The 15226-nt window shown below is 42.4% G+C and overlaps 1 protein-coding gene across 2 annotated transcripts in view; it reads left to right on the top strand.

Moving 5' to 3' along the window:
- The window catches only part of CMIP (c-Maf inducing protein), a 129761-nt gene that overhangs the window by 72407 nt on the left and 42128 nt on the right, over positions 1 to 15226 (top strand). For both annotated transcript variants that reach the window (XM_040075342.2, XM_040075343.2), the window contains exon 3: positions 4753 to 4803. In XM_040075342.2, coding sequence (XP_039931276.1) covers positions 4753 to 4803 — 51 coding nt within the window. The remainder of the gene's footprint in view (positions 1 to 4752; positions 4804 to 15226) is intronic.

Genomic DNA, 15226 nt, shown 5'->3' with positions numbered 1-15226 from the left:
CCTGCAGCCCTGGGACACTCCACTGTTCCCGTGGCTGATAATAAATGGGAGCAGAGAATCCTGTGCTGTTTTATGAGTCCCAGTAATGAATATCAGCTTGAAAAAAAGCACAGCAAAGCCCCCATCCTGCTGACCAGAAAGCAAGCGAGGGAGGGAGAGAATCACAGAATAAACTCATGAAGAATCAAAGCCAAAATCTGGGTCAGCAAATCCCACTTATTGCCACATCTTTTCAGATGGCAAAATCCCCTAGAAGCATGTATGTGAAGGATGCTGTTGCAAGGAAAAACTTGGGAACAGTTTGCTACCTGGACAAGCCTGTTCTTGTATTCTGAATAACACACATGCCAGTAGCAAGGGATGTCATGTAATTTACTTTTAAAGGATAATTTTTTGAGTGCCTTGTCTCTTGCAATTTCAGGTGTTCTGTTTCTCAGTAACATGCAGGTTCCTATTTAGTTCCCTCCTTGCCTGGGTACAAATTTTTGCAGGGCTGTAACCCTGGTCTGAAGCAAGTGTTCGGTTTCCTATTCCTGTGAGCAAAAAGAAAAACCTGCCTTTAAAACATTCGCTGTTTTCTTAATAGTAAACTTGTATTCCTACTTATTGACTAAGAAATGAAGTAGTTGAGGTGCAGAGCAAATACTTCCTTTTTCAGCAGAGAGATAAATTTACTTATGTTGACCAAAGCTTTGCATATGCAGACATTTAATCCCTTGAACAGTTTTTCTCCTGTGAGCTGTCTTTTTAAAGCAGAAGAGTTTAATCCTGTGAGTAAAGTTTGTACTATAGCTGATCCCAGGTGGCTTTTCCTCTCTGACTGAACCTTTGCACCCCAAAACTGAGAGTAGAAAATCCTTCAGAAAGCAGTTCCAGGATCAGTTAATCTTAAAAAAAATACTGCCAACAGTAGATGTTCTTGAAGTAGATATTATTCTTCCTCATTGGAATAATAAATAAGCTACAAGTAGTTTAATCTTCTTACACCTTTTAAGAGTTTTGCTCCCACATTTTCCTGTTTTCTAAAATATTTTTCTACTATGTTGTGGTTGTACAAAAACAATGTGAGATCTTGATTGTGCAGGAAGCTCAGTTGGACCCCGTGTCACCCACTACCCTGTTAAAGCCGCTGTATTTGAGAACAAACTATTTGCAGAATTGAGGCCTAAATATACTAAAGAGACAAGGGGCTTAAACTATTATTTTACATACCTCTATATGTAAAACTGTATTGAAGTACAGTGAAGAATTATAAAATCTTCTTCATTGTACTTCAGTCTTGTCTCATTTGCTGTTTGTGACAACAGCAGGCAAAACATTCCCAGCTGTTTGTTGGTTGTTTTTTTTTTTTAAGTTGGAAAGGTAGCTGTCAAAACGGTGGGGTAGAACTGGACTCACTGCAAGGGCAAGGCTGAAAGTAAGAAAAATTTTCCCTGTGTGGTCAAAATGCCTAAGGAAAGCCTGGTTTGAAGTCTTTCCTGTCTCGTTTTCTCCCTTTTATTGTACCCTAGAGCTGAACAAATATGGCAAACTATGCCCTTAGCTGCAGTAAAAAACTCTAGGTGTCAGTTCCCAGGAAGTGATGACTTCAGTGCAGAAAGCCTGGGTTCTGTCAGTGCACATCAGATAAAGCTGTAAATGTCTGTGTGCAGCCCCATAAATGAATTGTGGTTCCCTCCACTGCTTTACACTTTGGTGCTCATTGCTTAAACCTCAGAAATGTTGCTCACAGTAACCCGAATGCTCGAGTAAGTCAGTGCCTGCAGACTTGGCTGGGCAGCTGAGCACCCACAAGAGCTTGGTGGCTCTTTTTTCATCCTGGCACGCTGTGAACTCACTGTTCCTTTGGTAAGAAAGAAGTGCTCCCTGTAGTGCCATCTCAGTGTAAGCCTGAAAATGAGGAGGGAGGACCAAGGGATGCTGTGCGAGAGCGAGATCTTTGTTTTCCTTTACGAAAGATCCAGCGTTTCCTGCATGGTGCTGTGGTTTTGCTGGAGTCAGGTGGCAGGAAGGGTGCACTGGGAGGATTAGTCCCTGCAGCCTGGGAGAGATGGGGAGTGCTGGTGTCACACAGCTCCCTCAGGAAAAGGGTGCTTGGGGTGAAGCCCTGGGTCTGTGCTGAGCATGGTGTGAGGAGCGCTGCTGAAATGGCCACTGGCCTCCCAAGCTTCTCTTAGCACCGAGTCCCGATCGCTGGTACAACAAGGGGATTCTCTAAAGGTTTGCTTTTCTCTTTTCTCTTCACTTTGTCTTCTTTGTCTTGATTTTCCTGGAAAATGGTCTTGAATAACAGCTCTGAGTGTCTGGAGTGGTTCAAACTCCTAACTTAGACCCAGGTGCCAGTTTGCTTGATCACTTCTCTACAATAACTAACTCTGTGTGTAGGCAGTGCTTGGTGCCACACTTGGAGCCCAGTCACTTGGCTAATTTTACTTTTAAAATGCTCTTTGAATATTGCTGCCATAGAGTTGTAGAAGTCTTTCCTTTGCCACTTTTGGTTTTGTGTCTTGCAGCATTCTTCATTTCTTTTCTCCCCCAGTATTTGCAGTCCATTTGTGCTTCCTCCTCTGCATGATGCTGTTATCCTCACTAATAGTTGGGGCTCCAGTCACTGCCACAATCTATCTACATATTAGATTCTCTAATTATTTGCTGTGGTCTTACAATCTGTGCTACTGATACCATTAAAGTAAGAGAATAATTAACAGATCTCAATTTAGGGCTTCAGCATTTGCTCTTACTTTCAGACCAGGGACTGAATCAGGTTGACATTTTGCCTCTTAGAGTGAAGTGCTTCCTTCCCCTAGAATAGGTTTGATTTTATTGCTTTAAATAATGGTAGTTTAGTTTGTATAGTTCCTATAAACTCAGTCTTCCTAATTTTTAAAAGGATGTAGTGGATGTGTACCTTTCAGTATTATGGGTACGTTTGTTTAGTATACGTGAAGCCTACAAAAACCTTAAGTTTAACTTATTTTTTAAAGGGCTTTAAAGGCCCAGAGTTTGGAAAGCAGGTTTTTTGCTCTCCTGCATGAACCACTTGTCTCCTTAAAACAAGAAAAAGACAAAAGGTTCAATTTGAAATTAAATTTTTCAAAGAAGTCTGTCTGTTGAGGTTTTAGAGCATTCTGTCTGGGCAGAGATAAGAAATATCTACATATATTTCCTTCATGTCTTTTTAATTATGTTAAAAACATTCTTGTGCCTTTTGGTGGCAAATTGTTTTTGGACCTTTTTGTTGTATTAAAATACAGTATAAATGATAATTGAATTGAAATTTAATTCCATAACCTACAGGTAAGAAGTCTGTCTTGTGTTATAATGCCCACATATACATAAAATACTCTGTAAATAACAGAAAATCATTAGATACTGGCTGACCAAAATATCCTGAAGAGCTGCACTCCAAATGTTTTTTACAATTTTTCATTGCATGCAAAGAGAAGAAAATAGAAAAGGAAGTCTGAAATTTCATATTCTGATATATTAGCATTCTTCTTGAAATGGAAAATTTTCGATAAATTCTGTGGTCAGCCAGGATTATTGCCTCGACATCTACTGGAGGAGCAATTGATTCTCATTAAGATATAAATAATATGTAATACATATATAAAAGGATATTAATCCATTTAATTCAGAGTAATCAGTCCAAATTTGTGTCACTGAACCATCAGTAGCTGAACTTGAGATTAAACACATTTTTGGTAACCGTAAAGCATTTTTATTTCTGGTATTCCTGCCATTATCAGTGAACTGAATGAGTGCTGGGAGATTAAATACATTCTGTAGCGTGGATTTTGAATACTTACCTGAAAAAGTCTTGGGGAGTGAAACTTGCTAAGTGATGTTTTAATTTGGAAGAAGTATGTGCTTTTTGACTGGCAAAGAGCCTCACCTTTTTTTTTTTTTTTTCTTTTTTTCTTTTTTTTTTAACATGGATTTATAGGCTAACCTGTAATTTTTTCACTGTTTTTGTAAAAACATTTTGAAACGTGAGTAAAAATTGCCCGTTGGCAGCGTTGAGGTGGAGCTGGAAAAGCCAAAGGGCATCTCTACCCACTCAAATACTTCAGACTTATGTCACCTTGTTAAGGCATGCATATTTACGTCACTGTACATGCTTTTATATTTTTTAATACCAAGCCTTTTGACCTTTGGGAGTGTTGAACTGTTCCTTCATTGGCTAGAACCTGGCTTCACACTGGGAATTGCTGGCAGCTCTGCTTCGTACGGACAAAAATGGGTGATGGCTGGGAGTGATTATTGCAACCTTTATGCCATTGCTGCAAACAGTCTGTGCATGTATCTGCACGTCTGTGTGTGCTGTGCTTTTCACTGTTCTAATATCACTGAGAGAGCGAAGACTTTATTTGAATTGCTTTGGGGCCAGCTGAGGAGCTGGACAAGAAAAGAAACCAGAGTATGGAAAAAAACCCCCACCCCTCCTATTAAAATGTCAGCCCATCTTCCTATTCTCCTTTTAGTGATTAATGGCAGAAGCCAATGCCCCCCAGGTATTAAAGATCTGACCCACAGCTGATTGAATTCACGGGGGATTTTTCACAGTCTTTGGGCTGGACAGCATTTCATAGGAGGTTAATATTCTGTAAGGTTTTGGTTCAGTATTTTATAATGCAGCAAGGTCTTTGTGTCAGTGCTTTCTGTGAAAATAGACTGGTTATAATATAAAGTACCTGAGTGACCTGAAGCACTGGTAGAATCTAATGAGTGTGTAACTTTTCTTTATTGCAGGCTGCAAACAGTTACCTGAGGGATCAGTGGTTCCATTCTTTGCAGTGGAAGGTAAGTTCTATACTTCATCTTCTTCATTCTCTGCCTCCAAGAGTACTTTTTAGAATTCCCTGTTTGTTCATTGTCAAAACCCTGAAAAAATGGATTAAGTCTTTTCTTGCAGAAACCCTAAATCAGAACGTGTCTGCACTTTTAACGTGTCTGTGTCACAAATGAAGTGGACAAATTAACTTGTTCCACAGCCCAGCTTTATCAACATGTGGCTGGCTTCAAAGAGTAGATAGGCAGTTAATTCACATTTAAACAGGACAGAGACTGGATGGTTTCAGTTTTGTACTGTGAAGTATAATATTCTACAGTGAGTACGCCTCATCATCTCCTGGGGATGTTTCCAGTTTTTTTGTTTGGTTGGTTTTTGTTTTTCTGAGAGGCTAGGGAGAAAGAGTGTCTTTTAGAGTTGTTTACTGTATGTGTAACATCAATCAGTTATGCATCAGTCTATGTTTATACTCTAGGATGATTTGGAATTAAGAGCAGTTTCCATTTCAGAGACCTCAAGCCTGTTCTTATTTTCAGTGGGAACAATGGACTGATTGCCCTGAGTAGGGAGAGTGCATCACAGTGACAACATTGTCTCTCAAAAGCAGCACATTCCTCATCACAAACCGGAGCTGCTGACCTTTGGATGGAATCTGTACGGATCTTTGATGCAGCTGGAAACAAGTTTTGGCCAGATGCTAAATGTGGTTGTCCTCCCTTGCCTTGCAGTGGGAAACACAAGCAATAGCTTTTCAGCTCAGGACTTGTCTTCAGCAGGGTTTCAGTGAAGTCAGCCAAGTTGGCTGTGCACCTTATCAAGATTTCAGCCTGCTGACAGCAACCACATGGAAAAATATACGGAAGTCCCTCCCACCAAACTGGTTTTGTTGTAGGTGTATTTGATAGTTGCAAAATAGTTGTGTGGCAAAACTACAGCTGCTGGTGCGCTTTGTGTAGCCATCAGTGTCTGGCAGAACTGTGTTCTGAGCGGTTCCAGGTTCTTATCAGCAAAAGGCAAGTGTTGAGATCTCCTTTCCCAGACCACTGGCATGTTCTCCGGGCTGTTACCCTGATTGCCCAAGCGGGAGTGGGACAGTAGTGCTGATAGCAGAGGGCTGGGTTGTGGTGTAGCACTTTATTTTGGCCTCTTGACAGTATCATTAACACAGTACCCAGCCAGCCTTGATTTCTTTGCAGCTCCTGAGGATAACAAAGCACTTAAAGCATGCACAGGCAGTATCTCCATGTGGCCATTATTGTCTCCCCTGCTTTGGCAGGCAGGGATGATCAGAGAAAACATGAAGAGAAATGATGATGGAATTTTTCTACCTCATCCCCAGCCAGGATGGTTATGGTACCAATGTGCCAGTGGCTCATGCCCATTTTGTTCCTGCAGTGAGGGGAGAATTGGGGTTGGAGGTGCAACTCTGGAAAACATCAAGTAAGATATGGTAAAGATGCACCATGGCCCTACCATTCAACGCAACAAATTCTTAAAAAAAAAAAAAAAAAAAAAAGGAAGGAAAAGAAAGCAAGCAAGCCAAGCTAGACAGAGTGACCTGGCTTGCTTACATGCCTTTCAGTCATGGAGAAGGAGCTTTGCTCTGTGGGAGTTGTTTTTAAAGGAGCATTTCCTAAACTTTCCAGTGCTTCTGACCCAAGCCTCTCATTTTGGGAAAGTCTGAGTAATTTAACTTGGTGCAAAGTAGAATTTATTTTTGCTTCCCTGCTTCCCTCCCCACCCCCATTAAATTTGTTTCTGAAAAACAAGTGAAATATTATCTTGATTTAAAAGCCCTTCCCTTTACCAAGAATAGCAAATCGTGTTTTCCCATAAGAGCAGTGACAGGGTTTAGTCACTGCCCAGGTACTTGGCACTAAGAAATTCCTCTTTGCTAAAATGGAGGTAATTTCTGGTTTTTGTTGCTTAATAGTTCAGAGGAAGAGCCCCTGGTAACTTTGTGCTCTTTGGCAGGTTAAGTGAGATCCCAACTCAAAGGCTGAAGAAGCAGGACAAGCTGTCAGGTGTAGAAGGGAAGCAAGGGAGTGCAGTTGTGTGTCTGCCTTAGTGAAGTTTATCACTTTACTGGCTCTGTAGCCTATGACTTTAAGAGCCAGGTGCCAAGGTTCATCTCACTCCATAATTTGTATGGTTTGATGATTAAGCAGGTAGTGAGGGAACCCACAAAAAACAGGAAACCTATTCTTCTGGAATGGGGCATTTACACAAAGCACCAGCTGGCAGGGAGATCGCCGCAGCTGTATTATAATTGGGTGGTTGTGCTGATGAATGATATATTTGTCCAGTGGTCTTACAAATAATAGGTCAAAACATTTCTGTGGGATGTAGAACACAGATGCAAACTGGTGCAGATAGCTGTAACAGTTGTTCAGGGGAAAACATTCAACAGAGATGATCTTGCTATTGTTTGTACTTGTGTGGTGGGAGCATTTAGGGAGCCCAGCTGAACCCAGAGCCCCAATGTACTTGGCACTAGATTTAAGTTTAATTTTCTCTTGCCTTGCCCAAACAAGGCTGGAGGAATCCACTGTACAGACAGCAAACTGATATTCTGAGAATTTCCAGCAGTGAGGGTTGCCCCCTCTTAAATTACAATTATGGGAGCAGAGTCATATTCTGTCAGTGTCCTTCTGACTTTTTCCTGTGCTTGAAGCCTTGGGAGTCAGATGCTGCATGTACCCTAAGCTACATGGGAAATGGGTAGGAACAATGAACAGCTGTGTCTCAAATGTTTGGGGAAACTCAAATATTTGGGGAAAAGGTTCAGGCACGTACATTGGTTTTGTAGGAAGGTGCTGAGGTCTGTGAGAGAGCTTTGATATGGTGCAGTTTTGAGGTTTAACATGCTGTGGGAATTCAATTTGCCAACCAGCACCCTGGAAATTATTTTTTTGTTCTAGAGACAAACATGGAAATAAAAATCAAGACTAATTTCTTCCTGCGACCCAGACAATAATAAAAGAGATGGTACAGATTAACAGAAATAAAAGAGACCCAAACACGTAATTATCCATGTTTTAGATCCAGCTCCAAGAGGTTTTATGTATCATCCAGCTAACTAGCTGACAAGGTGGTTACACAGCTTTTTACTTGTGTCCTTTTCCCTGAAACTGTGCAGGTTGAAGTCAGCAGGGATGCAGGGACAGCGTGAGTGTTCCTTATTGTAGTCATCTTCTCTTCGGGTTTTCCATTTCAAACCCTCCCCCTAAGGGTTACTCATAATTCCTCATTTAATCTGCATATCAGTGAGTATCACAACTCCTAAAGGATTATTGGCCACCTCAGCCTATTTTTAGAAATCCTGATTTCCTTTGGGTTGTAGCTAAGCCAAACTATCTTTGTCCAGAGAATAAACAGAACATGTTAACAACTCTCCAGCTCCTCAAACATAAATCATTAATCCATTATATAAGGAAAGTTCCTCTTAACCAAGGAGATTGGATTGAAACCATGATGCATAATCTTTGGTATGTGGAAGCTGATAAGTCATAACAATGTATCAATAAAGATAACAACACTTTCTGTGGATATACAAAAGAGAGTAACACATGCAGTTCATTGCCCTCTGTGGATCCAGGGCACATACAGCGGTAACCAACCACTTCTGTAAGGGATGGATGCAGCTCAACTTGGCTTTGAGGGATACTGGGACCAGTAATTTTGGGACACACGAAAATAAGCAAATGCATGGTATTTGCTTGGTAAAAAACTCTTGGTATTTTCCCAGCCAGCGTCCATCTACTTTGTTGCTTGTTTATGTGTTTGGGCTAAAGACTTTGTGTGCATTTGTAGTGCTGAGCACAGAGGGGTACCATCCTCTGTAGAAAACAGGTAGCCCCATTACACTGCGTGCTAAAAGTATTAATCATTAAAAGGTATGCTTGACTAATTAAGTACCATGTTGCATTTCAGTTAGAAAGACATCAGTGAGGTTTTTTCCCCCAGGAATCCTTAGGTCTTCTCTTGTGGTGCAGAGTACAGGTATAGGTACAAGTTTTTTAGTGGGAATTCACCTAAATTCATGCAGGGCGTGTTGCATTTTTTATCATGCTTGATAGTAAGCCCTGAACACTGCCCTCATTGTGGGGTGAGTTGCTCATGTTTTCTGGTCAGCTGGGTGATGCAGCAGTCAAACATGTCAGTTGACAGCCTTTGGGGGAATGTCCTGAATTGACACAATGCAGAAAGTGCAGAGCCAGGTCTGCAGGAAAGCATGAAGCATGACTCAAGCTGAGCTTTGTGTGCCTCTGACCTGGATCTTCTAGAAAGGCTCGCCTGTACCTTGTCTTTCCCACTGATGCTGTTAACCAGTGCCTGTGTGTCCCCTAATGAGTACTGCTCCTTGGTTAGGGAGTTTACACGTCTCTCAGCAGGCACGGTGCAAATGTGTTAATTGTAGGATTGTTTAGGTTGGAAGGGACCTTTGAACGTCATCTGGTCCTCTCTCCACCCTCACCACGCTTGTCCTCTCGCAGTGCAGGTTTCCTTTGAGGTGCTAGGAGGTTGCTGAGAGCCTGTGAAGCCCCAAGCCAGGTACAAGAACTCGTTAGTGCTGAGCTGAGGGGAGCAGCCCCCTCCCCATCCTGCTGCCTGCGCTCTGCAGCACAGCCTACGTACACACCCCTGACTCCTGGTCAACACTCACATTACCTTTTGTTTTAAAACTCATTTCCAACCCAGACTCCATGTTTTGAATCCCACGAATTAGGAAACTGGAACAATGTTGTCATTTGGGATTTGCAAACATTTTGCATTGAATACTAAAACAAGTGATGTTGGCCTTCGTTCAAAAACTTTAATTTTGGATTAATACTTTCCTGGTTCTCATAGGGATTGTTCTCTCAGTGTCTTCAGGAAACAGATATTTCCATGCACAAGCAGCCCTATTAATTGCAAAGGGATTGGCTGTCAAATGAAGTTATATTTGCCCTGAATGGTGATGTGCTCTCTGGTCTTGGTTGTGACCAGGCTATGAATTTGTTCATTAGTATTGAATATTTTTTATGCAATAGTCATGGGTGAGTATCAGTTATTGTATCAAATGGTGAATGTTCAGAGTCAGTTACTCTTCTTTGAAATTTAAAACTGCAAAATATTAAGTTAAGAGCAACTGTTCTTGAAAGTGTGGTAAAGCCTTCCTTGTGTAAAGCACCTTTACGGCTTTGTCACCATGGTAATGATTAAAAATAGGGCTGCTACAGGAGTGGGGGTTATATAGAATTTAAATGATGGCATTAAAGAAATTTACAGCCTTAAATCTCAGTAAATCTTGCTTTAAAACTGTGAGATCTGGAAAAAAATCACATTGGTTATAGTTAAAAGGGCCAGTGTGTTTAGTGACCTAATTTATGATCTGAGAGAGGAAGGTTTGGTACCCTGTGACAATTCCTTAGCCCTGTGCTATTGCATAGTGAAAATGCTATTTGAGTAGCTCAGCAGTTGTTTGGAGTGGTAGTTCTGGACTTCAGACCTCTCCTTGGTGGTTACCCAGCGCACAAAACTGTAACTCTCTTGGCTGTTTCTTTGCTTTCTTTAGCTGAAACACTGAGGTATTTTCACAGAACAGAGGAGTTTTCATTTTCTTTTACTTTGAGGTAAAACAATAAATAATTATGATACAATTAGGCCAACGATGGCTTTTTTTTTTCTTTCTCCTTTTGTGTCTATGTGCAAGTCAATAATACAATGATGGGAACCAAAGCTGTGGAATTAAGTTTTGCCTTTCAAAGCCTCAGGGCTTTGGGAGCATTGTGGGCTTCGATGACACACGAGTTTTGGACAAGCAGGTTAATTGCTTGGACAGATAAAAGGCAGCACACAAGTTTTTGGCTGGTGGTTGTACTCTTGCTCTGAAATGCTTGGGTACCAGTTACAGGAGGACCATGAAGAGGTTTTTTAAGATATCCTGCCTTTCATCTGCATCATGATGCTGTTCTAGGCCAGACTTTGTATTCTGTAGGGAGCAGATGTGGGATCCAAGGGTGTGTAAATGGATCTCTGTTGCCAAGGAGTGAAACTGATACCAGTTTGAGCTTTCTGGTGAACATAGTGAGACCATTTTTCACTTTTTGATGACTCTTCTCGTGGTGATGTTTGCTGGCATGGTTTATTCTTCTTTTCTATATGAAAGGTAACATGAAATGCAGCTGTGTGTGCCTGCTGTTCATCTGGTGATTGATAAAACCACCCTGTCTGGTATCTGAACAACCTCATTGCAGATTCAGGAGCAACATAATGGAAATCTTGTACTTACAGCCTTTTATTTCCATAACATTAATTTTTTGTAATTAAGTTGGGGGGCATGTCTTTTTTTTTTTTTTTTTTTTTTTTTTTACTTTCTTTTTGGCTTGAGGTATCTTCATGAGCGCATGAAGTCTGTTGCCTCTCTCATTTTCCAGCAAAAGTTTGACAGTCTCAGGCCATCTGTTATCAGAAGTCACTTGAAGATTCTTGGCCTTGTTTCCTGTTTCTGGGATCTCATTTTGCTAGAGGTAGCTTCACTGCCACAGCAGAAAGGCACAGATCTCACTTGGGAGGTGGAAAGGAATAGATGAAAACCAGAGAAGATGTTGACAGAAAGTTTTTTCTTCTGTTCATTTTATGAAATGCTGGTAATGTTTTAAGAACTGGAACAGGTGGAGTGGCTAGATTTTTTTTTTTTTTTTAAGCTTTCACTGCCTTTGCTCTGGGAAAATACCTCACTTTTTCTGGGAGGCCAGTGGAGCAGCTTCCTACCAGAAGGTTCATCTGCAGCAGTGGCAGCTGAGCGCGGGCTGTGCTCTGTGTTGGCTTCACATGAATCACTTCAAATCTGGGAGCTGCAAATCCGTGTCAGCACAGCACTTTGTCCAACCCAGGGAGGCTCTCAGCAACACGCTGGGATGCCAGCCTGGATCTGAGCTGCTGCTCTGAGCTGCCCTGCCCTCATCCAGCCACAGGCACACGTGCTTTGTCCATCCATTGCTGCCTCCTGAATGGGCAAAACTGCCTTTTTCAAGGAGGCAGAACTCAAGCCAATTAATGGCCTAGTGGTGAAATTTGAGTAGAAACTAGATAGTTATTTTCTAGCTTGCTTTAGCTAAGTCAGGACCAGCTCTAAATTTTCCCCTCTAGACTTGGATGCTGTCCTATTCAAACTAATATTAGGTCTGAAGACAGAGGGGTGTCAAAAACAGCTGAATAAACAGGTCAGCTTGTTATTGTGTGCTTAGGTCTCAGCTCTGAAGAGGAGCAGATACAATTGCTGGAATCTGTTGTTTCTCAGGAATGCAGAGCTGCTGGCCAAGAGGGATCCTCGGGTTTGTGCTGGTGAATTGTTCATGTGCATTACTCCAGGGCTGACCTTATGACTAATTCTTTGCAATTCAGGTTTCTGAGGTCATGGTGACCGAGAATTTCACCAAATTACTTCTCATCTATAGCTGTCATAATATAGAGATGCACCAAAGATCATTCCCTTGTTCAGGTTTCTGGCTGCAGAAAAATCTGTTTTTTAGGAGATCTCTTGTGGAGACAGGACAAGACTGGTAGGCTTTCCCAGGAGTGTAATTATCCTCCTCGCATGATGCATTGGGTGTGAAAACCTAACTCTGGGAGATGATACATGCTAAGTGCCTTGTTAAACTGCTGCCATGGGGCCCAGGTCTGCATTCTGGATGTTAGGAGAACTCCTGGTGTCAGAAGACCTCCATGACCCTGAAGGAGCAAAGGGGATCTAGATGTTGTTCTAAATTTCTCTTTCATTTCTTGCACAGTTTTGTCCTTACATTATACATAATGCATTAGGGGGTTATAAAACTGCTGCTAATACCCAAAGAAAACTGTAAACCAGTATATTGCAAGTGTCACAGCCTGTATCATCTGCCCTAGCTCTTGCTGTAAGCCTCATATTCACAGCTCCTTGTCTTTTTTCCCTAGAATACTGATGACTTTAAAATTAAAAAATAAAAGTATATCCTTCATCCCCTCTCTCCATTCAGGAACCATTGCATTGCAGCTGTTTTCCATCGCCTGGTCTCTGGTGCTCTTTATTGTTTTATTTAAGAGGGGAATGCTGGATTAGGCTGGGTTACCAGAGGGGAGATCCATCGAGGACAACAGGGATGTTGTGAGTGAGTCTGAGCCTGAGGTGGGCAGTGGTTCTGGAAGCATCCCAAGTGATCTCTGGTTCTCAACAAGGATGTGAGTTTTGAGATCAGAAAGCTGAAAGCTGTGAGTCTTCGTTCAGTCTTGCCACATCACGCAGCACTTGTGCAAAGGAGAAGGAAAACAAGGAAATTGCAGAGTTCCAGTGGCATTTTGTAGGCTGAAGGGTTGCAGGAGGTTTAAGGGTTTGTGCTGATGTGGCACAATAAGATGCAGTATAAAAACATGGAACAAAGTGATGGGAATGTTTCAGATGGAAATGCTGCTCTGAAATTGGGCATCTCCCTGTAAGAAACCAGAAAATTCAGTGCTCCAAAGCCCAGGGATCTGAAGATAGAAACACCCTGCTTTTCTGAAGCCCCTTTTAAGATGCTTGCAAGCATCACATCAGCATCCAGGCCCTGCCCTCCCTAAGGCTCTGCAGCAGCTTTCTGACACAAACGTGTTCCTCGAGCCGTGCACATCTCTCTTGCTGACGACATTGATGATGCAGGTGCACAAGAGAGAAGCCAATTTCAAAGCCATTTATGGTGTTGAGGAGCTAGAAAATCAGCAAAATAATGCATTTGCCAAGGAGGAGAAAGTGGAACAGGTGGGTAAACGTCCATTTGGAAGGTTTTGCTGGCTGAGAGGGGAGGAGAGCAGAGAAAGCTGAGGGTGTCCACTGCCAGCAGTAGCGAGTAGTAAGGAAAAGGGATGACGTGGCTTTTTAATCCATTCTGCACATCTGCGAAGAAATAATTGCTTTGTGTGCTATCTCAGCTTGCTGGAATTTCCCAGAAAATAAAAGGGGGATAGATTATCCTTCGGAGGTTATCTTTTGTTAGCAGTTACTACAATGTGGAGCGATAGTAGCCGCTCACTCCCAGCCCGAGGTGGTTTCTCAGGTGGCGAGCTCTTCCGATCAGGGCTCTCACATGCCTGAAATTACTGGCATCTGTTTGTGCAGCCTTGCAGATGAGGCCACGTCCTGTTCTCCCGGGGCTGCCCAGCTCTCTCGTGCCTCAGTGGGATCTGAAGGGTGCAGTGCCAGAGCAGGGGGGGCTCTGCACAGCAGGTATGCCTGGCTGTGCTCCACAGTGGCCTTGTGCACGGCTTTTTGCTCTGCCAGACCCGGTCAAAGTGCAGTGACGATAAGATTGCCCGTGCTCCTTTTTTTTTTTTTTTTTTTTTTTTCCTACACAGTAGCTTTTCTCTGCAGTGGCAAAGTCATTTATTCCCACTACGGGCTGAGAGCTGGTGGATGCCAAGGCTCCACAGACACGGCTGTCATGTGTAGAACTTAAAGGGCACGAAGGCAGAAGGAATTAGGAACCTGGATCAGTTCAGCTGGGTGTCAGAGGCATTTTATCATGTAGTCAGTAACTGTAGGTCTCTGCACAGAAAAGCACCACAGCAAGGACCACACCTAGATGGCCCTTAATGTCACAGTGCCTTGTGTCATCTGTGCTCTTTGCTGCATGTCGAATTCTACACTCACATGCTGTGCTTTAGTTATTTAATACTACGTTTTTGCCCCTGTGCACTCAATGCAGTTAGTCCACTGAAGGCTTCAGAAAGCATGGAGAGTGTAAGGTACACATATTCCTGCTTTTTTCTAGTAGTCTGCTTTTTTTTTTTTTTTTTTTTTTTTTGAATTGGACATAATTTTTCTGACTCTGGGTCATGCTGCGAATACAGGAACAGGTCAGACTCACACCACTCTGGAAGCTGTGAGTTTTGCCAGAACGTGGGGCATTTGCTGCTCTGGAGAAAAGGGCCAAATATGCTGCAGCAGAGAGGTCCTGCAAGAGGAGGAGGCAGTTGTGTCTGAACACGTTTGAAACCTTCCCTCTGCTAGTGAGTCAGAGACTGTTCAAGTCCTGTAGCTCGAGCAGGGTGTCTGGCTCCCACCCTCTTGTGTGAGGCCAGCAAACCTCTCTGTGAAGGTTTTTCTCACTCATTCTGCAGAAGATATTGAAGTGACTCAGGATGGTTTGTAAACTTCCTCCTCACCAGCCTGCAGTTAGGGCAAACCTTTCCTGTATGTCTGGGACAATTGTGTTGATCAACTGTTTTGAAGTTTTTTCTCCTGCCCAAGATCAGGAAGAAAAAAATGTGTGACTTTTGCACGGGAAAAAAAAAAAAAAACTAAACCAAAACACCCAAATGCTCATGGGCATTTTAGGATATTTCTTCATCTGGGGAGATGTCACATGGAATTTTCAATCCAAGATACCAACTTTGTCTCTACCAATGCTTTTTGCAAGCAGGGAGTGGCTTGTGCTT

The sequence above is a fragment of the Hirundo rustica genome, chromosome 11 (genome assembly GCF_015227805.2).
Source record: "Hirundo rustica isolate bHirRus1 chromosome 11, bHirRus1.pri.v3, whole genome shotgun sequence".
Classification (NCBI taxonomy): domain Eukaryota; kingdom Metazoa; phylum Chordata; class Aves; order Passeriformes; family Hirundinidae; genus Hirundo; species Hirundo rustica.
This window is presented reverse-complemented; position numbering and strand designations above follow the sequence as displayed.